General features: G+C 39.0%; 4 protein-coding genes across 7 annotated transcripts in view; 2 read left to right on the top strand and 2 right to left on the bottom strand.

Moving 5' to 3' along the window:
• Positions 1-901: 901 nt before the first annotated feature.
• ube2al (ubiquitin conjugating enzyme E2 A, like) lies at positions 902-5,466 on the top strand. The gene is made up of 6 exons (XM_007555373.2): positions 902-1,116; positions 3,114-3,194; positions 3,301-3,326; positions 3,654-3,743; positions 3,824-3,912; positions 4,724-5,466. The coding sequence occupies exons 1-6, from the start codon at positions 1,073-1,075 to the stop codon at positions 4,850-4,852; spliced, it is 459 nt and encodes a 152-aa protein (XP_007555435.1). The 5' UTR covers positions 902-1,072; the 3' UTR covers positions 4,853-5,466.
• A 410-nt stretch (positions 5,467-5,876) lies between these two features.
• On the bottom strand, positions 5,877-10,949 carry ing1 (inhibitor of growth family, member 1). Its single transcript, XM_007555372.2, has 4 exons — positions 10,774-10,949; positions 9,336-9,509; positions 8,841-8,989; positions 5,877-7,741 (listed from the first exon to the last, which is right to left on the bottom strand). The coding sequence occupies exons 2-4, from the start codon at positions 9,472-9,474 to the stop codon at positions 7,115-7,117; spliced, it is 915 nt and encodes a 304-aa protein (XP_007555434.1). The 5' UTR covers positions 9,475-9,509; positions 10,774-10,949; the 3' UTR covers positions 5,877-7,114.
• A 672-nt stretch (positions 10,950-11,621) lies between these two features.
• naxd (NAD(P)HX dehydratase) lies at positions 11,622-18,377 on the bottom strand. Of its 4 annotated transcripts, XM_007555369.2 has the most exons (12): positions 18,292-18,377; positions 17,061-18,194; positions 15,447-15,929; positions 14,238-14,388; positions 14,108-14,153; positions 13,926-14,014; positions 13,406-13,514; positions 12,668-12,718; positions 12,484-12,588; positions 12,268-12,388; positions 12,054-12,177; positions 11,622-11,929 (listed from the first exon to the last, which is right to left on the bottom strand). In XM_007555369.2, exons 2-12 carry the CDS (start codon positions 17,572-17,574, stop codon positions 11,779-11,781), a joined length of 1,944 nt encoding a protein of 647 aa, XP_007555431.1. In that variant the 5' UTR covers positions 17,575-18,194; positions 18,292-18,377; the 3' UTR covers positions 11,622-11,778. The 4 variants fall into 4 exon arrangements, with proteins under 4 accessions (XP_007555431.1, XP_016528614.1, XP_007555433.1 ...); XM_016673128.1 differs by lacking the exon at positions 15,447-15,929 and having other exon boundaries at positions 18,116-18,194; XM_007555371.2 differs by lacking the exons at positions 15,447-15,929; positions 17,061-18,194 and having other exon boundaries at positions 18,292-18,375.
• rab20 (RAB20, member RAS oncogene family) overlaps positions 18,372-19,582 on the top strand; it is an 8,065-nt gene continuing 6,854 nt past the window's right edge. The window contains exon 1 of the mRNA XM_016673129.1: positions 18,372-18,491. Within this exon, the coding sequence (XP_016528615.1) occupies positions 18,449-18,491 (43 nt within the window). The 5' untranslated portion in view covers positions 18,372-18,448. The remainder of the gene's footprint in view (positions 18,492-19,582) is intronic.

Raw genomic sequence — 19,582 nt, 5'->3', positions numbered from 1 at the left:
TGCAGTCCTTAACCTTTTATATAAAATTAGCTCGACTATTTGAATTTTTTCAGCATGTTTTTCTGTTGGTTTAGGTTTATTTCACTTAATGGTACCAGTTAAGTTTTCTTGTCCTAAAAGTGTTTTTAGTAAATAGTTGTTCAAATAAGATTGGTATGGATTATTGATTGAAAAACCTGGGAATACTTTGTATATTTGTGTTTTGTTTTATTTTCCACTGTTCTGGGAAATAATATCAATACATAACACTTTATAAAGGACCAAAATTTTGTAAAGGATTTTGGGCAAAATACTAGCCCAGACTATGTTACAATCTACTAAGGTCATAATATACCAAAAAAAAAAAAAACAGTTTCATGTTACTTAACCCTTACCATTCAAATACCAACAGAGTATTTTATTGATTGACTTTTCGTTATAAGCTTTCCAGTTTTAACCCAGAGCACAATAATGCATATTTAAATTGTTAAATAAATGAATGAATGTTCTGGTGCTGGCCAGCTCATGGACAGAAATTCTGATTCACATGTGAAACAGCAGATAATCAATAGGTTCACGTGTAAGGACACACCATACCTGCCAGTGGGAACGAACGTCATCATCACTGCGCTCATGACTGCCCTGCACTAACGTCACGTTTCTGTGGCCACGCCTCTTGGCAGCAGATGGTATCAACCATAATGGCGGGGGTGTGGATGGAAGTTATTTAAAATAGCATACCATAAGATTCACATATCCTGTGTGAAATCCATATTAACAATGATTAAATATATGTTTTCTTTATTTGATTTAATATGAATTTACATTCAAAGGCTACATACTACTTACAACTAGTGTACATTGTGCACTTGCCCTCCTCCTACAAGGGTGGTATGGCCCTTTAAATCTATCTGGGCTAAGCGGGGAGTCAGGGTTTTCTGGAGCAAAACGTAAAACGTCGGCCGCGGTGTCAAGTCTGCGGGCCGTTTTTTGTCAACAATAACCATAAGTATAATATATTAATTTAGCTTAAAAAGGAAGAGGTACCCGTTAGTATAGGTCAGCAACCAGTAAGAATTTCATAGGCTAAAACATGTCTACTCCGGCCAGACGAAGACTTATGAGAGATTTTAAACGGTGAGTTCACGGTCTGAAATACCGCTGGGTTAGCCGTTTTGTCAAAACAGCTAACGTTAGCCTAGCTTACGTCAGCTCGTTAGCGCTAGCGATGATATTTTACAATAAACGGCCAATTTGAGCTTCTTTTGTTATTACGTCTTTAACACAGATAGCTTTTGGTTACATTTTGTATTTAAGAGCCTGGGTGATGCAGGTAAGTATTGTTAAATAATAAAGAGCGAGAAACGCCGGAAAAGCGAACAGTGCTAACAGGTTAGCCGACTTGGTTTACTGTTAGTTTTTAACTGCTGGCTAACCCTTAACTAGCCACCACTTAAATGTCCGACAGAAATAACCAGATGGACACTTTTGGACTTTTTGAAAACTAACGTTCGATTAAATCTTCCCTCTTCTTAACAATAAACTCAAATAGCGTAGTTGTTGATAAATTCGTTTGTTTTATAGCCGTGTAATGACAGTTTATTAAAGTTCATTTAAGTAATATTTTCATTGCCGTATTTACGCCGAACTGAATACCTTTTACAATGTGAGGTGACCATACAATCCCACAATTCCCTTAAGATTGACCTTAGTGACGAAGGAAATCACGAACAAGCGGTGACTGCGTTCTGTGAAAGGAGTAGCTACAGAGTTATTGTCCTGGCTGTACAGGAACATTTTGTCCACGAAAAGAGTTGTTTCTGTATTTAAAGCAAGCTTTACTGCGTCCAAGAACACATACCTAGATAGTCTGTTCATTTCAGGGTTCTTTGGCAGAATGTTAATATTGGAGAATCATTTGAGGAGTTGAGGATTTTGTTTGAAATAGCCTCAACATTGTATTGCAACCTGTATAAAGTTTCAACCCAAAATCACAAAAAAAAGAAGCTAAATTTCAAGAGTGTATTAGGTTTTGACATAAAATGTCTACCTATTTATTGTTTTGGTAGATAGTTTACTTGCAATGTTTTGTTTGCTCATGCAAAAGGTCAAGTTTGTTACAGTAAAATGGTATATTTGGTATTTAAAACAGCAAAAGTTAGTGTGACAGGAAAGAATCCCCAACCCGCCTCCTCAGCAGAGGTGCCAGTCGTGGAGCGGCTAAAACAAAGCTAAAACAACTAAACCCGGTTTTAGCCTTTATCTGATGTCAATGTCAAATTTATTTATATAGCACTTTACAACAAGTATAAAACTGCACCAAAGTGCTGTACAAAAACAACAACACAAATGACAAAACAGAACACAAAACAATACGTCAATTAAATGCCAAAGAGTAAAAATGAGTTTTAAGAAGCGATTTAAAATGATCCAGGCTGTGGGCAGATCTAATCTGGAAAGGTAAGTTATTCCATAAAACAGGAGCAGCAACAGAAAAAGCTCGGTCTCCTTTCCTCTTAAGTCGAGTTCGAGGAACTGTAAGTAATAACTGATTATTTGATCGTAAAGTTCTGGACACAGACTGGAAATTTAAAAGGTCCCGAAGATAAGGGCGGGCTAACCCATTTAAAACTTTAAAAGTTAACAAAAGAATCTTAAAATCTATTCGATAAAAGACAGGCAGCCAGTGTAAAGATGCCAGAGTTGGCCTTATATGGTCATGCTTCCTGGTTCCTGTGAGAAGCCGTGCTGCTGAATTCTGGATCATTTAAAGTCGCTGAATCTGCGATTTTTGGATGGAAGGAGTCTTGCTAATTGGAATGGTAACAGCAGTTCAGTAAAGGTGATGATCTTTTGTAATTTTCCACATTTGTCAAGTAGGTAAATTACTTGAGCTATAATTGGGGAACTGATTCAGCCATAGTTACGATGAATTTATATTTTCATTTGTTGAAATGAAAAGGTGCATTCTTATTTTACAGAGATAATATATAGATTTGGATTAAATATGATTTAAACAGCAAGTAAGGCATGTTGTTAATACAGTTTTACTGCATGACTGGACAAATCTTGATTCTTGATGTTTGCCTTAAGAACTTTAGTCCAACCATATATTTCCTTTTTTTGATTGAAAGTCTACAAGAAGATCCTCCAGCTGGTGTCAGTGGTGCCCCTTCTGAAAACAACATTATGGTGTGGAATGCAGTCATCTTTGGGTAAGAATGTAAAATGTACTTAGCCAGAACATTTCAGTATAAAATGTTTTTTGTTTTGTTTTTTTAAATGAAAAAAAAAAAATGTGTATTTGTTTTATTTTTACAGCCCTGAGGGAACTCCCTTTGAGGATGGTAAGTATCTGGTTTTATTTGCTGTCTGGAATGAATTTCAAGGTTTAATGGGTGCAAACTTGAAATGCAGTTCCTGACACAAATTTTGTCTTTCATTTTTCACAGATGTAGATTGATCGTTTGAAAAGCGATGGTTAAATATTGTTTTTAACTTAAAAGGCATTTCAATAAAACCATGTTATTCTTAGTTTTATTTGTTCTTTTCTACCTCTAGTAGGTTATTGTCATTTGTAACTTTTATTCTTTCTAATTAATATGTCGGGTCACGGCTTGTTGTTCTGTTTCCTTCATCCTTTATATTTTCCGTTCCCCCCCCACCCCCCTCAGGTACATTTAAACTAATTGTAGAATTCACAGAAGAATATCCCAACAAACCACCCACAGTACGATTTGTCTCAAAGATGTTTCATCCAAACGGTAGGAGGATTGTAACCTGTGGTCACATTACTTCATTAGTGATTGTTGTGGGCCGTTTCTCAATGTGTTTTTGTCCACAGTCTACGCAGATGGAAGTATATGTTTAGACATTCTACAAAACCGATGGAGTCCTACTTACGATGTGTCCTCTATACTTACTTCCATTCAGGTAAGAAATGTCAGCATAACAAACACAGACGTAGATTTAATCTTCTTACCCTGACTGTTCAAAGAAAGGACAAACAACCAGACTACAACCCGAGTGTGTAAACTGTTTTAAAATGTCAAAACAGTTTACAAAAAATGTCAACAACTATAATCTGGTTGCTCTTAAGGCAACATTTCTGAACGTTCCGGAGGAAAACCAGCTTGTCTTTATTCTTTTTTTAGTTGAATCTTGAATTGATATGATGCTCGATACTTGGTTCTACCGTCAACATTTTGCCTTGTTTTGAGGATGATTGACCATCTCTGAAAACCTTCAAACTAACTCTGTTTCTGAACTGGCTTATTGTATGTTAAAGCAATTAAAAAAAGAAAAATAAGCTACCTGTTACTTCATCATAGGAAAGAGTAAACCTCGAATCTTGTTCTCAATAGCTGTTTGGAAGCTTACTGTATATTGAAAAAATTGATGATAATAAAAAAAGTTTATTATCATGATGATAATAAAAAAAGATAAAAAAAAGTTCAAAAAAGTGAACTCATGACACTTTGAATATATTAGCCAACAGTTACTGCAATCCAGACTGAAACTTGCAGAAACTCGCTAACTTGAAAGCTGTGAATGTGACATTCAGTTTCTGTTTAATTATTTTTTTTTTTTTTTGCCCAAAAGTCACTTTCTTCATGCTTGCTTTATTCCCAAAATAAACTGTTGCTTGCATTAAATATTACTGGAAACATAAAAATGTGAGTTCTTAAATGAACAGTTGCATAAAAAAGAAATTTGTAGCATGTTATTGTTTCTGCCCCTTCAGTCTCTGCTTGACGAACCAAACCCCAACAGTCCTGCCAACAGCCAAGCAGCCCAGCTGTACCAGGAGAACAAGCGGGAGTACGAGAAGCGCGTGTCGGCTATTGTTGAACAAAGCTGGAGGGACAGTTGACCTGACAATCCCAACAGCTGCTTGCTCCATTGTTAAGCTGTGTGTGCTGCAAGTTGTAGTGGAGTAACTGAATTTTTAAACCTTTTTGCTCCCATCTTTTACTTTTACTTTTACGCTTTTATGCACTTTACCCTCAACTTCCCCAACAAGTGTTTTCTTTTTCTTTCGGCCCAGCAAGAGTTTCTTTTTATTTGGTTCCCTCCTTTTCTAGTCAACCAAGGGAAACGGGCCATTAAGCTAAACAAGAAAAAAAAATCTGGTGTGTTCTTACTTGCTTTAATAACTTCCCATGACTTGTTATGGTAAAAGTCTACAAGGGTGCATCATTTAGGTCATGGGTTCTTCTGTTGTGCACCTGATTGATTTAGTCAGTTTTCACAATGCAGTGGAATAATGAGCATCACCTGCTACAGCTAAACCAAACATCTCTACACCATGTTCTTTGCTGTGTTGTGAACTGTTACATGCATGACATAGTGTATTCACAATCCTGTTGCGTCCTCGTGTATATAAAGAAACCTGCAACTGAAATTATGTACAGATTTTGCACTGGTTGTCCCTCATGTCACTTTTTCCAGTTCTTGTAAATAAACAAAGTCATCCTTAACAGGGAATGTTTTACTGTTTTTTTTTCTTTACTCATAATGCCATTATTCTAAGAGATGGAGGCATTATGGTTTTTGTAATTAATTTTAAGTAGAGGTAGAACATAATTGAGAAGTATTGAAAATTTCAGATTCCTGTTCTGCCTTTGATAACTAGGCCATATATTTAACATTCATGCTAACCTTTCTTTACATGTGGAATATTGTTTTGCCCAGCTTTTGCAGTCTTTTCACAATTATAGTTATGTGTTTGAAGTGACTCTTTAAATTCATCATAAGCTGTCCAAACTGCACACTACCCAGTGAAATGTAGTTTTACATTAAATATGATCATTACATCAAGCTGTATGAAGTACCATTTAATGTTTTTCACGAGCAAATGAGGGAGGTGCAACAAACGGGTAAAGGCAAATCAGTCATAAGACAAAAATGATTTATTGACCTACATGCAAAACACAAATACTGCACATCACTGCATACACTATCCTGATGGTGAAGGAAGGTGGTAAAGGTTGATGGATTCAGCTAAAAACAGGTGAACGCTATAAAGCTAGGGCAGAATAAAGGTAATTCTTAACCAGAGCTCCAATGGTTCAGATAGATTAAAGCACATTCATGTCTGAATGGCCCAGTCAAAGTCTAGACTTAAATTCCCCATTCTTAACTTGTTCCCTTTTGCCTTCCTTCCAAAAAATTGAGCTTGAGCTACTTTAGAAAAAAAAAGAAAAATTTCAGTCTCTAGTTGTGCAAAAGTGGTGCAGATATAACACAAAAGACCAGCTGTGATTACACCAAAATGGGTCCAACCAAGTATAGACTGATTCTAAAAGCATGCTGCACTTATCAATTTGTTTATTTTTCTGGCAAAAAACTACCCTCACTCAACCATTATAATAGTTCTTTCAAAATAACATCCCGAACATTTAAGTTCCTGTTTTTACAAGCTGTGAAAGACTGGAAGGGCCTTGGTGATTAATTTAGCCATCAGCCATGACTGAATGATAAATGCTTTGACTAATATAACACTGTATTCTAGTCGTATCTCTTACTTTATGGCTGTTTCCTCTTTGTTTTTTTTCTTCCTTTTATTATTCATATTGAATTTTGATATCTGTAGTTTTGTAGCTTGGATTCGTAATCATCACTGTTGCTCCCAGTCATTTACTGGTCTCACTTGAAAAAGAGATTTTTAATCTCAATGAAACATACTTGGTTAAACAAAGGATACATAGACACATACATACACAAACACGTTAACTTTAATAAACTACAATTCACAGCTGGCTGAGCTACAAACCAAACTCTCTTAGACAGCCGTTAATATCAGACACCATAAGTTATTAGTTTAGAAATGTTTTATTTCTTAAATGAGCAGATATGCTTGAACTTGGGTTTCATGTATGATGGGAACAAAAAGCGATGAGAGTGTAGAGCAGATCTTAAAACATGCACACGGACCTGTTCTTTTCTTACTATTAATGTTTTTACAAATGCTAGCCAGTCGGAGGTGCATCTTGTTCCTCAGCTCTGCAGCGGCTACAAAATTAACTTTTTAAATGACCCTTTTCATTGGTACAATACTTCATAAGTGTTAAATGAAAACAAAGACATAAAACTGCAGCTTTTATTCAGAGTTCACTGGGCCAAGCGAAGCGAGCTACCTGTTATAAGCTCTCTCCTTTTTGGCCCTCTCCAGGGCTTTGTCCATGGTCTTTTCGTTCTCTCCCCGACACTTGGGACAGTACCACTTGCCTTTGGGCTTGTGATGGAGCCCGACGCAGGAGAAATGAAACCACTCTATTGGACATTCGTCATTGTCGCAACCAATCATCTCTCCGTAGGAAACCTGCTCGCACAAGCAGTACGTCGGCTCGTCTGGGTCTATGGGCAGGTCAGGAGGCGACACTTCTCTCTCCGACTTCCCTTTAGATCGTTTCTTCTTCTTGGAAGACGTTTTGGGCCTCTTTTCCCGAGACGCGCCCACTTCCTCTGACTGGTCCAGACCCCCGTAGCACTCGCGGTTTTCTCCGTTCTTCTGACGCCTCGAGCGCTTCCCTCCTGCTTTGTCTCCACCCACCGAACCCGGGGTGACTTCGTCTCGTTTCTTGTCGTGGTGGCCGGATTTGCCCGGAGTGACCGTTGCCGAAGAGGCCGACATCAGGGACACAGAAGCGGTCGTCATAGGCGTCGTCAGAGTGATGTGACTCTCTTGCACTTCTTGGGAGGAGAGGAGAAGCTCAGAATGCCACTCCATTTGTCGGGTTCGGTTCTCCACCAACTCCACCTGAAACGATGAGCATGTTAAAAATGTTTAAATGAAGAATGCAAATCTTTAAGTTGTATGAAATAATTAAATTGATCAAATGTAGATTGAATCATCCCACACCACATATGGATGTACGTGTTTTTAAAAATCTTTATTTTGTTTGTAGATTTTCAAAACTTAGGTCGTCTAGTGCTTTATTGGTTTCTAAACAGATCCAGGTTTTAGAACCACAGGTTCAGACTAAATCTCTGATCTATGAAAGTCTGGATGCCAAAAAAAAAGCAGTGAAATGCTCCTGAGGTATCGCCCTCTGCAAATTAAATGTGATTATATCCAAAAGCATAGAATTAAGGACGAAAATCTAAACATAAGGCAAACAAACCATATCTATATATACATATGAATGTACAAAGCTCTTAAATCTGTATAAGTTTAAATCTTTTACACAACAGAATAAGGAATAAATTACTGAAAACCCAAACATTTTCCCATAGATTACCGTATCTTTTGATACTTATCCACTCATGGAAAATGATAAAAGCAACTTAGATAATTGTACAAACTTCAAATTAACTCCGATTTTAATATTTCAAACTTTTCAGTAGAAGGAATTTAATTTCTTATATCTAGTTAATAATTAAATGTACATGCTTAAAATAAGTCACCTAATTTTTTTCTCCCTACTGCGTGTGTGTGCATTATTTATGCTCTGAGGAACATAAAATCTCAGTACTCTAAATTTTGCAAGCATGTTTAAAGAAAAACTTAACTCTTACAATGTTTATATTTATAACTTTACATGTATCTGCAGAAATTCTGTAAAAGGTGACATTAACGTAGCCTCATTTTTATTGACATTTAATTTGTAAAAACTGGTTGTTTTGGCGAGCTATTAGAAATTCTCTTTTGAGTCAGGATGAAGAATGGAGTTCCAGAGCTCTCCTCTTTCTTCATAGTTTCCAGATTATAAAAACGACATCAACATGCACTTGAAGCAGATTAGCACCACACTGACATGCAGGCGCTGCTCTGTCTTTATCAGCTGAACACCGTCAGGTTTGGGAATTTTCCACTGAGCGGCCACCTCCCAACAACTGAAGCTCTTCTTTAAACATACCATTTGACCAGCAATCTGGATCTTTTCGTCTCCAAGCTCCTGACTGCGGATCAGCGCCCTCTGGATGGATAACTGCAGCTTGCGCCTCTGAAGAGAGTCCAATTCTCGGCGGTAGCGTTCGTACGCATCATCAAGCTCCTTGAGCGCATCTAGGGGGGGAAAAAAAAAAAGAAAAAAGAACAGATAAGAAAATGAAATCACGCAAAACCAACATACTTCCTGCATGTTAATTATCATAGCGGGGCATTGATGAGGGGGCAACATTTTAGATACGTGCTTGTACTTTCATGTAGATTTACTCGGTTCATGCTAAAATGTTACTGTGACATAAAGCCTAAACAAATCTTTTTGCGTCAGTTTGATAAATTACTTCATATACTTTACACTTTTAGTAAAGTATATTTTAGAATGTTTGTTACGATGTCTTTTGTACACAGCTCACAAATAAATGTGCAAAAACAAGCCTGAATAATTCATTTCGTTGAGGTTCTTCACCTTGATACTTTGCATCTATTTCCCTCATGAGGGACACGCTCCTCTGCAAGTCGAAAGGCAGAGACTCCACCAGGTCCAGGTACTCCTCGACATAATTCACCACAACGTGGCCTGGGTCGCCGTTGCTCGGGTTCAACATCGTGATTCCTTCTCACCCCAAAGACTCCTCTACACCTGCAAACACAAACTCATTATTAGCATGCTCTTCTTCTTCACTGCAAATGTTTAGCGTTGGCGCAACATCACCGTGTGCAACGTCATTATGGCAAAGAGAAGCTTGGACTCTGTTTTTATTTGCCCCTGAATAAATGCTTCAAGAATCTCACACTTCGTTGATCTGTTAATGTACAGACCTTATAAAACTAACCATACCAGTTTTACTTTTCCCCCTTTTAAACAAATCAAACTGTTTAGGTATTAATATCTTAATGAATAACATTTAAGCAAGACAAAATCATATGAACATTTCACGACTATATGTTACATGGAGATGTCATAATACAGTTTTAAATGGCATAATAGACAAATATTTTTTTTTAGCGTTGCACTCATGACTGAAATTATCCCTAATCTGCCAATAATCTAACAATTAATCAATGGAATATTAGATCATTCAGAATTACGAACAAAAGATCCGCCTTCAGATGTATTTAGGAATAATAAATTTGTGTGAATTAAGTAAAATATACGTAAAATTATACTCTTGCGTTGTTTCACTTCGAACCAGAAACAGACATGAAATGAATATATACTGCTCAAAAAAATAAAGGGAACATTTCACTTTAATTTTGTGTGTGGCTCCAAATCCAGGCCTCCATTGGTTAATAAATTTGATTTCCATTGATGATTTTTGTGTGATTTTGTTGTCAGCACATTCAACTTTGTACAGAACAAAGTATTCAATGAGAATATTTCATTCATTCAGATCTAGGATGTGTTATTTGAGTGTTCCCTTTATTTTTGTGAGCAGTGTATTTTAGGTACTAGATGGTAATCGATAATATGATCTCCCATCGCCTATTCAATGTAAAGTAACGTTAAAGCTCCTTCGCTCTCTTAGTGAGATGAAATCTTGTTTTAACTCAGCATGGCATCAAAATAATTTTGATTTAAATCGATAGAAAGCTTTAAAATGCTAGCTTAAAGCGCTGTAGCTCATGTAATTATAACCACAGACCGCAACGTTCAGCAAAACGTACACTGTATTAAGCTGCATAGCAACTTAAATATGGATGTATTTATATAATGTTTTATCCCATGTTGCATAAACAATCCCAGTAAATGAATATTTGTGTATCCACTCTTTTTGTGTGTGTAACTGTTAGCTAAGTTAGCCTGCTAGCTTAAACCGTTACTAAACGAAGCGTGGCACAAACACGGACAAAAACCACGCAGCTCAGTCTTATCTCCCTTATAAACACGGCTTAGAAAACTTTACCTCTGGATATGCTTGGTTTTCTGCTGGTAGCCTCGTCTCCTTGATGGTACCGTGTTACTAACACCAGGTTATGTGTAACTACAGAGCTGAGGAGAGTTAGAGGAGCGTCTCTCCTCAAAAACCAACAACGAACCCAAATAGTTTCAGATGTGCGCATGCGCAACCCTTCCTGTACCCAGAACGGGAGGAGACTGTGACTGCTGCAGTCTGTGGATTAATAAAGACCCTAAAATTACGACAGCAACGCCGTCCCTTCGATGCAATACATTGGGTAGTACACCATTTCATAATCTTTTGACTTGTATAAGTGGATCCCACTCCTTTACAGAATCACATTAGGCTTTGTGTTGCAGTGTAAAGAACCTCCTTTATGGACCAGGTTGATACCATTTCAAGATTAGTTTTTTCCATTTCATTAGAAAATTTCTCTCAGTGACATCAATGTGAGACTAAGTTGCAACAAGTAAAGATGAATTTATGGATTTTTGTAGGAGTACAGGCGGTGCCACAAGCTGTGAGTCCCTATGAAGTTCAAATGTTCTTATTTTTGTAATTGTACTTTAACAACCCTAAACTTGATCTTTTTTGCTTAACAAAATTATTCAATTGTAATTAAACTTTATATCTACTGCAAAAACTTACTCTGACACTGAAAGCATAACTTTTAACAAATATACATAGCTAAATTTTCTATTATTAAAAATATATAAATAAAACACATACAAAAATGTACATTTTGCTGATTTGATGAAGCTAACTCAGGCTTCTGTGTAAACCAAATAATTTGGCTTAATATTTGGTGTGGGAAAAAAAAAATACACAGCTTCAAGAACAAAATCAGGCGCTTGTCGAATTTTACTTCTGGTTTATTCAAAACATTTAAAACAATGTGATCATGTACAGTATATTCCTCCACCAAACTCCCACCCACTCCCTTAAAGCATAGCTGAAGAAAGCTAATTTTAAGACTAAGTATTTGTGATATTTCCTGGTTGTTTGATTGTTTCAGCTTTCAAACAGCTTCCTGAAGGCCGGACCGATCTCCTGGATCATGTCTGAGGTGGTGGTGGACCTGCCGTGCCGCTGGAACGCCTGATTGTTGCACTGTCTGGTCAGCGAGCAGGCGCCAAACGCTGCGACCACCGATGGGTTCATACTGAGAGAGAAGAAGAAGAAGAAGAAGAAGCAGAAGGGTATGGAGGATCAGCTCAGCATTTTTTTGGCATTATTTCTGTGGTTCTTTCCAATAAATAACCAGCAGTAACGTAGCAGTTCTTCACCCTCTGATCAGTCCTGCTGTTGAAGCAGCATGAGCCCAGTGCGCCATGACTCCCATCGATCCACACAGGAGATCTCCTTGTCCTCCACATCTTCTCCCACTGCCCTCAACACTGCACGAGTAGACTGAAAACAACGGCCCATAACAAGAGGTTACAAGCTTTCACAATAAAGAAATGCCGAGTCTGGGATGACGGCGGACGTTTGGATACGAACCTTTACTGCCGTCTGAGATGAGATCCTGCTCCCCCTTTAGCACCAAGGTCAGGTTGCCCATAGCTGCGCTGAGCTGCATGACGCTGCGCTGGTGGTCGCTGCTGTTCATGGGCTCGTGGTGCTGGAACAGCATGACGGAAACACGGGCGAAAATCAACCGGCGAAGAACTCGCGCGAGCAAACCGACCGTGAACATTTTATTCAAATAAAACTCACAAGTGCCTCAAACAGTCTGGTGAACTCCATGAAGTTAGGAGTTAGGATGCCCTTCTGGTAGCCTTGAATGACCGCTGGCTGGTGTGTGACGAGCCACAGTCCGTCCTGTTGGAAAGCAAAGCCCGAATGAGTTCTTAAAGTCCACAACTGCTGGAACTTGATTTTTTTTTTTATCCAGACTTACTGCATCAATGACTATAGGAATATCCCTGGCTCTAGACCTCTCAATCACTTCCTGAAAGAAAGAACAAGGCACAGCAGGTCTTTGTAAAGATTTAATGATTCTTACTGTAAGACAGTAAAATTACAGTAAATTTATTTTGTTTGAAAAATAAAGAGTGAAAAAAAAAAAAACACAGAGAAACCAGAGACAAAGCATTCTGAGGGAAAACTATAGAGAATTTCTTTTTTTGAAGAGGTTATTATGAATTTATTGGAGCTGTCTTGTGGATTACAGGAGGTGGATTGTGGCCAGTGTTTCTCTGTAGTGTGACGTTTATTCTGATTGTAGCCGTTTTGTTAAATTTCCCATTTTAATCACATATAAAAATGGGAATTCTACAGCAATATGCCGCTTGTTTCCTTAATTATAAGACAATGCAGACCAGCTGATGGTTGAGGTGTTTATTGCAGCGGGATTAAAATTGTTAACATCTGTGTGCTGAGCTGACCTCCATAATCACATTTTGAGTTCTTTGTTGCTCTGATATTGGGTTTATTAAACAGCCTAGTTTAACCTGTCAAGCAGATATCGATCCCTGAAAACGCTAGATGAATAAATTGAACAGATGAATGTTGTTTACAGAAATATCGTCTGAGTGTTGATAGCCCATAGTGTGGCATCACGGCAGTGATTCGACCGCTCAGGGTAGATTTCAATGCCGAGGTTGAATGTTTATGTGAGTGAATATATTCCACATGCCTTGGCTGTTTTCAGTAAGAAGTCTTCTCTGCCCAGACCTGGTCCCACAACAAGCCCATGGAGTCTCGGGAGCCACTTTTCTATTTCCTCCACAGCATTGGGACTGTCCCTTAACACGCACAGAACAAGAGAGAAATGTTGTTTAACACAGACATATAGAATCCCAAAGACATGCAGGCCAAAGATAAAATGAAGGCCATGTGAAAATAACACTCCTTAAAATAAATAAATATATAAATAAATTACAACAATTTTGGTTGATTTTTCCCTCGCATGTATTTTTTGAACAGTTTTGGATTAATTACTGCTGTTTTCATAGTCAACGATTAATCGATTACAAAATTAGTTGACGACTATTTCAATGATCCTTTCATCCCGATAAATCTGATTACTTATTTCTCCTCCAATCTTAATATAGGATTCCTGTCACATTGTAACAATGTTGCTCTGGTAATGCATGGTAGCTTTAATCACATGTTAGCTGTTCTTTGTGAATGCAGCGATCAGCCGATGTGCTTACAGAACAGGGTGCACTATGAGCTCAGGGCTGTAGGATTTTATCACCGTAGCAGCATCTTTGGTGCAGAACACATGCGACAGGTCACCCCCCTCAAGAAAAACACAAAACAAAACAAAAAAAATAAGTAGCTACCTCAAATTCACTATGAATGTGCAACATTGGTTATTAGATTTGCAGCTTACCACTTTCAGTGCAGAGATAGCAGCAAAGTATGGAGCTCCAGTGTAACTACAGAGTAAAAGAGGGGAAGATTTAGAACATTTTTGTGTAGATTATTATAAAATGTTAAAGTGAGGAGGTGGTCTTCGTTACTCTTTGCATCCCCCGATGATCCCAATACGGCCGTCTTGTCCTTTGTGCTTCTTGGAGGTGAGTGGAGGAACTATACTCTTTACTAGCGAGACGATGTCGTCATCCATGCCTCCGAGTGATGAAGAGCCCAAGCTGTAGTATCGCTCAAGCACTGAGGGGAGGGGGGAAAAAAAAGCCAAGAGATTTTAAGAGTGGATTTATAACAGTTGTATGTGTGATATTTCATTCATCATTTGCATTAAAACTGTTTTATGTCTTTAATTGGAGCATTTTTACTCTATTTTTCAACAGTGGACTTATGATTGAATGTACGAAAATTATGCACAAATAAAAAAAAATAGAGAAATGGGTGAACAAGTTTGGATTTATTTAGGATTTTCTATAATCCACACAGGCTCAAATACAGCCCACTCTGACATTTGGCCGAGGGTTTCTTAGGCAGTAGCTGAATCCGGCTGGACACAGATGAAAACAAAATGATTAGACGTTCAGGAACAACCCAGAAACCACACAGACTGACCACTGCCAGTGGTACTGTTCCATTTGAATACATGGATTAAGGAGGAGGCCTCCAAATCCACTTCAAATCAACACAAACAGTTGGAATTTGTATGCGTAAATTTGAAGTGATGTGTAATTTACACCAGTGCTCCATGGCATCAGGAAAACATGTAATTGTAACAGCACTGCTGAATAATGCAATACTGTTCTTCAGGTTTCTGCGATGCGATGTCCCCAAAACTATTTTGTGAGTGCTAGCATCTTAGCAACTAAAAATATACATTCTTTGTGGACATTAGGGGTGAGGTTTTATCTTGATAAATGTATCATAAGACTTTTGATTGATAGTTTTTGTAACAAATTCCCCCCAAAAAAGCTCGTATTCCTGAAATGACTATTTTAGAGTCCTTTGAAATAATAATGTAGAAAATATCACTGCTGGAAAATGCCAATGTGTCTGGCTTACAGAAAATCCATAATCAATCCAAACTTGGGGTTTAAAAATCATTGAATTTGTTTCTTGAATTACGAGTCCATCATAAAAAAACTCCATTAAAAGCCCCAAATTACTGACATTCGTGTCCCTAAAGAGTAAATGAAAACTTCTGACCAGCACTGAGGTTTAGTGAATAACCAGGAAACACACTGAGAAAATTTATTATAAAATGGATTAACAAGGGCGAACACAGCCGAGTGTTTACATCACACCTGCGCCGCCTTTTAGTTTCTCTTCACACACGCCGCCACACCTGACACCTAAAGCCTGAGGATCTGTGCTCGGAGGCTGGCTGAAAGAGTCCGTCTGGGACGCAGGGCGCTTGAGGTGCCCCGGCGGGCCGCGGGTGTGCTGCGACGGGGGAGTGCTGGAGATGACCGGAGGTCGGGCCGGAGGGGACGGCTTGGGGGTAGAGGACGAGGATGACGAGGGTCTGCCTGAGGAGAACACCTGCGCCAGCATCTGCAGCATGTGCAGCTCTCGGGCGTGCTCCGCTTCTCGGCGCCGGTCCTCCGCCTGCAGGCGCTGCTCTTCCACGCGGTAGAAGTTCTCCTCGGCCTGAGCGCTCTGCTCCAGGAACTGCTCCATCAGCTTCTCCATGGGGAAGTTGGAACGCCGCTTTCTGGGCCGCTTAGGCGGTCTGGCCGGCAAATTGCCAGCTACTTTGCCACTGTTCGGCGGATTTGCAGAGGTGCCTAGAAAGAGAAATTCAAAACATTAAGTGAGTAAGCAGAAATATATCTTAAGACTGTAACATTATTTTTTTTTAAACAGACACATCAGTCAGTCTACCAGGGCTTAGAATTGGCTAATTGTCCCTTGATTAGCAAATACTGACAAATCTGTTTTCTCCATTTGTTATTTATTACATGCAACAAAATTTTTGCACTCCCATTGCATTTGTAAACGCATCAACCAACAGCTTGTTCTTCAATACCACATTTTTTACTTTAAAAGAGAACGAGCTGGTTATTGACATGCGTTTTGATGCATAAACAGGGATAATCTTGCAATTCCTATCTGATTTGATTCAAAGCTACTACTTTCATCTCATTAGCTTGATCAAAGAAGCTGCTGCACATTTGATGCACATTTGACCCCCTTTCATTTGTTGCACCAGGTGAATTTCAGTAAATATAGCATCAAAAACTCAAATCAACAGTAAACGGCAGGAAAATGCTAGTATTTTTGCAACATATCCACTGCAAAAATAAAATCTTACCGAAGTATTGCTGGCCTACTTTCTAGTACACTTAGTGCACTTGAAATAAGACAAAACCAACTTACAAGTAACTTTTCAGCATGATATATTAGCTTGTTTTAAGTCTTGATATTGATAATAAAGTACTAGTTATGAATGAAATAATCTGTCAGTGGAACAAGATGGAGTTCTCTTAGAAGTTATAATTGTCTTGTTCCGCTAGCACATTATTTCATTTGCAACTAGTATTTTTTCATCATTAAGAAATTGCTGACTTAAAACAAGCTCCTGTATCATGCTGAGAAGTTACTTATAAGTTGGCTTAGATTTGATTTAATTTCCCTTTGGGGTCAATAAAGTATTTTTGAATTCCGTCTTATTTCAAGAGTCCTAAATATATTTGTGCTTGAAACTAGACCAAAATTATTTAATATTTTGTGTTTTTGCAGTGAGCGTTACAGTTTTTGAATTGAGATATTGGGGGGAGGGGATTGAGATGCAAACTGTATTCATCATTAGTGCAATGAAACTAAATGTCCGGGTTGATCAGAGTGATACAGGCCAGATAAAGCCTGATGGGTGCAGAAAACGTGACCCAGAGGGGTAGATGAAGAGATTTACTTACTGTTATTGCCAACTGTGACTTTAACTGGGATGGGGATGGGGACAGCAGGGTATTCCAGCTTGACTTCAGTCTCAGCAGGATAGGGACACTCTCCTGTGCTCTCAGAGTATCTATCCTGAGCATCCTCTCCATCCTCCTCCAGCCCATCTCCGGTCTCCTCCCCTCCGACCCCGCTGTCCATCAGCTCCTGCGGGTCCAGAACCGTCCGGTTGCTCAAAATACTCTCCATGATGTCATAAAACTTGCAGATCTTGTGGTACTGCCCGTTGTTTCGCAGGTTGCCCTCCTTTGCTAGCAGGTACTGCCTCTTGAGGCTCTTGATGCGGACCCTGCATTGCTCCGGGGTCCGCTCGAAACCCATGGCCCCCAGCCTGCGGGATACGTCTCGGTAGACGAAGCTGTTTCGGAAGTTTCCATCCAGAGCCGTCTGGATGTCCTGCTCCCCCCAGATGTTCAGCAGGGTCCTGGTCTCTATGTCCGACCACAAGAAGCCCCGCGTCGTGTTGGACTGCATAGCTGCTCCGGTTTATAGCGTGACCCCTATCAATCGGAGTTGAATGGAGATGTTTACACCGCAGACTGCGAGGAATGTCGGGTCTGGCCGCATCGAAGCGGCGCGGCGCAGCTAGCCCAAACACTGATCAGTGGCCATTTTGATAGCTCGGAAGGGCTTAAGAATGTAGTCCAAAACTTTAGCTTCATAACAAAACGACGGATAGGGTCAACTAGTTGTTTGCTAGCCGCCTCTATTTATCCGCTCTCGTCGCCGTAAAAGTGCGTAGCAAATTATTTTTGGGTCAACTGAATACGGGTCAGCTTCCGCAGGACTTTGCGGAACCATTAGCGTTAGCGGGCAGCTTTCCAAACCGACCTCTGATCAGTCCTCTGAGGTTAATGTTACCTATCTCCGCTTGGTCCTCCGCCCTGCTAGGTGTCCGCGGGGTCCTAAACACCGTGGTTACAAAGGCTGCAGTCAAAAGCAGCTACGGACATGCTACAGTCATGGCTGTGTTAAAATACAATAGCACCTCGGAAGAAAATCCCCTTCACGTTACCTTTTTGGTTAAAACAGACGAACGTGGCGACAACCGACAGAGCAACTGTGACCAACCACAAGCAGAGCTGTGTCTGAATCTGTTGAGGAACCATTGTTTTGCAAAACGTCAGCCATTGAACCACGGAGCTTCCCCACGCGTAGAAGACCCCTCGAGTTGTTTGCAGTCCTTCTTACCTAAACGGAAAATGCGCTTGAACGCTGGGAAGTGCGCACAAGACCTCCGGATCATGAGGCGGTCTGACCCAGGATAGCAGCACAGTAAAGAAACGGCAGTGATGCGTTTAAAGACGGCTCGGACACTCCAGTATCAAAGCGCCATGGAGTACACTTGATGTTACATCCAGATGTTGCTGTCTTTGGTGGCTGTGCTGGAGGTAACGGTGTAATGTGGGGTAGTAGTTGACAAAAATATAATCAGAAATTTAAGCTAGTACAAATTTCAGGAAGCTTTCCCTTTGTCTTTTGGCAAATAAACATATTTATTAGTGGTGTGCCTGTTAATGATTTCTGTTAATAGATAAGGCTGTGATGCGTCATCAGGGAGCAACCAAACACAAAACAGTTTTTCCTGTTTTTTTTAAATTTTTTATTTATTATTATTATCATTAAAATGACAAGCCATTTTTAGAAATGTGTTTGATGAGACTGACAATGGGTCTTTTTCATCTTTGTGGAGAAAATTTGGCCCATTAGAGAATTGTTTAGAGATGTCTCACACATGAGCAGCCTGTGAAACATCAAAACTGACTAGAACTCACTGGAGTTACATGGTAGGCTAAATACAGAATTAATTTATCTTTTAACTTACTACTACTATTTTTATTATTTACATATGTAGTCATAAATCTTGGTAAACAGTTATTTTTAACATTTATTTATTATGCAAATACAATGTGCGAGCATCACAACATACTTTTAATTTCATATTTGTAATATTTCTTCATTGCGGAAATTTTCGTGAGTCAGGTCAGTTTAGATTAAAAGGTGCAACTGCCTATGAAGAGGACGCGTTAATGGCCGGGTGAGGTGTCATTTTTACCCCGAGTTTTGTCTTGTGGGTAAAAATACATCACACTCAGAACTAGACCAAAAACTAATACAATCAGAATGATCGTGTAGCGTTTACATTTTTTAATATTATTGCAGTTATTTTTATTGTTATTGTTGTCAAAAATACCCAAAGTGGAAAAACATACTGATCTCTGGTGTTGATAAAAAAAATCAAAAGTTAGTATGTTGACAAAATTATATTTTGTCTCTTTAAAGAAAGATTTTTAGTTGCTTTAAAACAATGTAGTGAATTTAAGTTAATATAAATTATTAATTCATTGAACCTGTTACACATCTAAAAAAAGAGGGGGGGATCCCAAATAAACAAACATGACTTAGAACATTTAATCATAGGCAGAAGTGTTAAGCATACATATTTAAAAAAATCCCCTCTCACCCTCCGCGGGTGGTCTCT

The sequence above is a fragment of the Poecilia formosa genome, unplaced genomic scaffold (genome assembly GCF_000485575.1).
Source record: "Poecilia formosa unplaced genomic scaffold, Poecilia_formosa-5.1.2 Scaffold70, whole genome shotgun sequence".
NCBI classification, from domain to species: Eukaryota; Metazoa; Chordata; class Actinopteri; order Cyprinodontiformes; family Poeciliidae; genus Poecilia; species Poecilia formosa.
Note: the sequence above shows the minus strand (reverse complement) of the source record. Positions and strands in the feature narration are given on the sequence as shown.

Bases quoted from the DNA above. Each gene is read 5' to 3' on its own strand.
- naxd (XM_007555369.2), bottom strand. From the start codon at position 17,574: ATGCAGTCCAACACGACGCGGGGCTTCTTGTGGTCGGACATAGAGACC. The intron at 13,515-13,925 runs GTAAGCACATCG...GTGCGTGTTAAG, and splicing joins CTCATAGTGCACCCTGTTCT to GGACAGTCCCAATGCTGTGG. The intron at 12,589-12,667 runs GTAAGTCTGGAT...GCTTTCCAACAG, and splicing joins TTCCTATAGTCATTGATGCA to GACGGACTGTGGCTCGTCAC.
- ing1 (XM_007555372.2), bottom strand. From the start codon at position 9,474: ATGTTGAACCCGAGCAACGGCGACCCAGGCCACGTTGTGGTGAATTAT. The intron at 8,990-9,335 runs GTGAAGAACCTC...TTCCCCCCCTAG, and splicing joins AATAGATGCAAAGTATCAAG to ATGCGCTCAAGGAGCTTGAT. The intron at 7,742-8,840 runs GTATGTTTAAAG...TCATCGTTTCAG, and splicing joins TCCAGATTGCTGGTCAAATG to GTGGAGTTGGTGGAGAACCG.
- ube2al (XM_007555373.2), top strand. From the start codon at position 1,073: ATGTCTACTCCGGCCAGACGAAGACTTATGAGAGATTTTAAACG. The intron at 3,195-3,300 runs GTAAGAATGTAA...TTATTTTTACAG, and splicing joins TGGAATGCAGTCATCTTTGG to CCCTGAGGGAACTCCCTTTG. The intron at 3,744-3,823 runs GTAGGAGGATTG...TTTTGTCCACAG, and splicing joins AAAGATGTTTCATCCAAACG to TCTACGCAGATGGAAGTATA.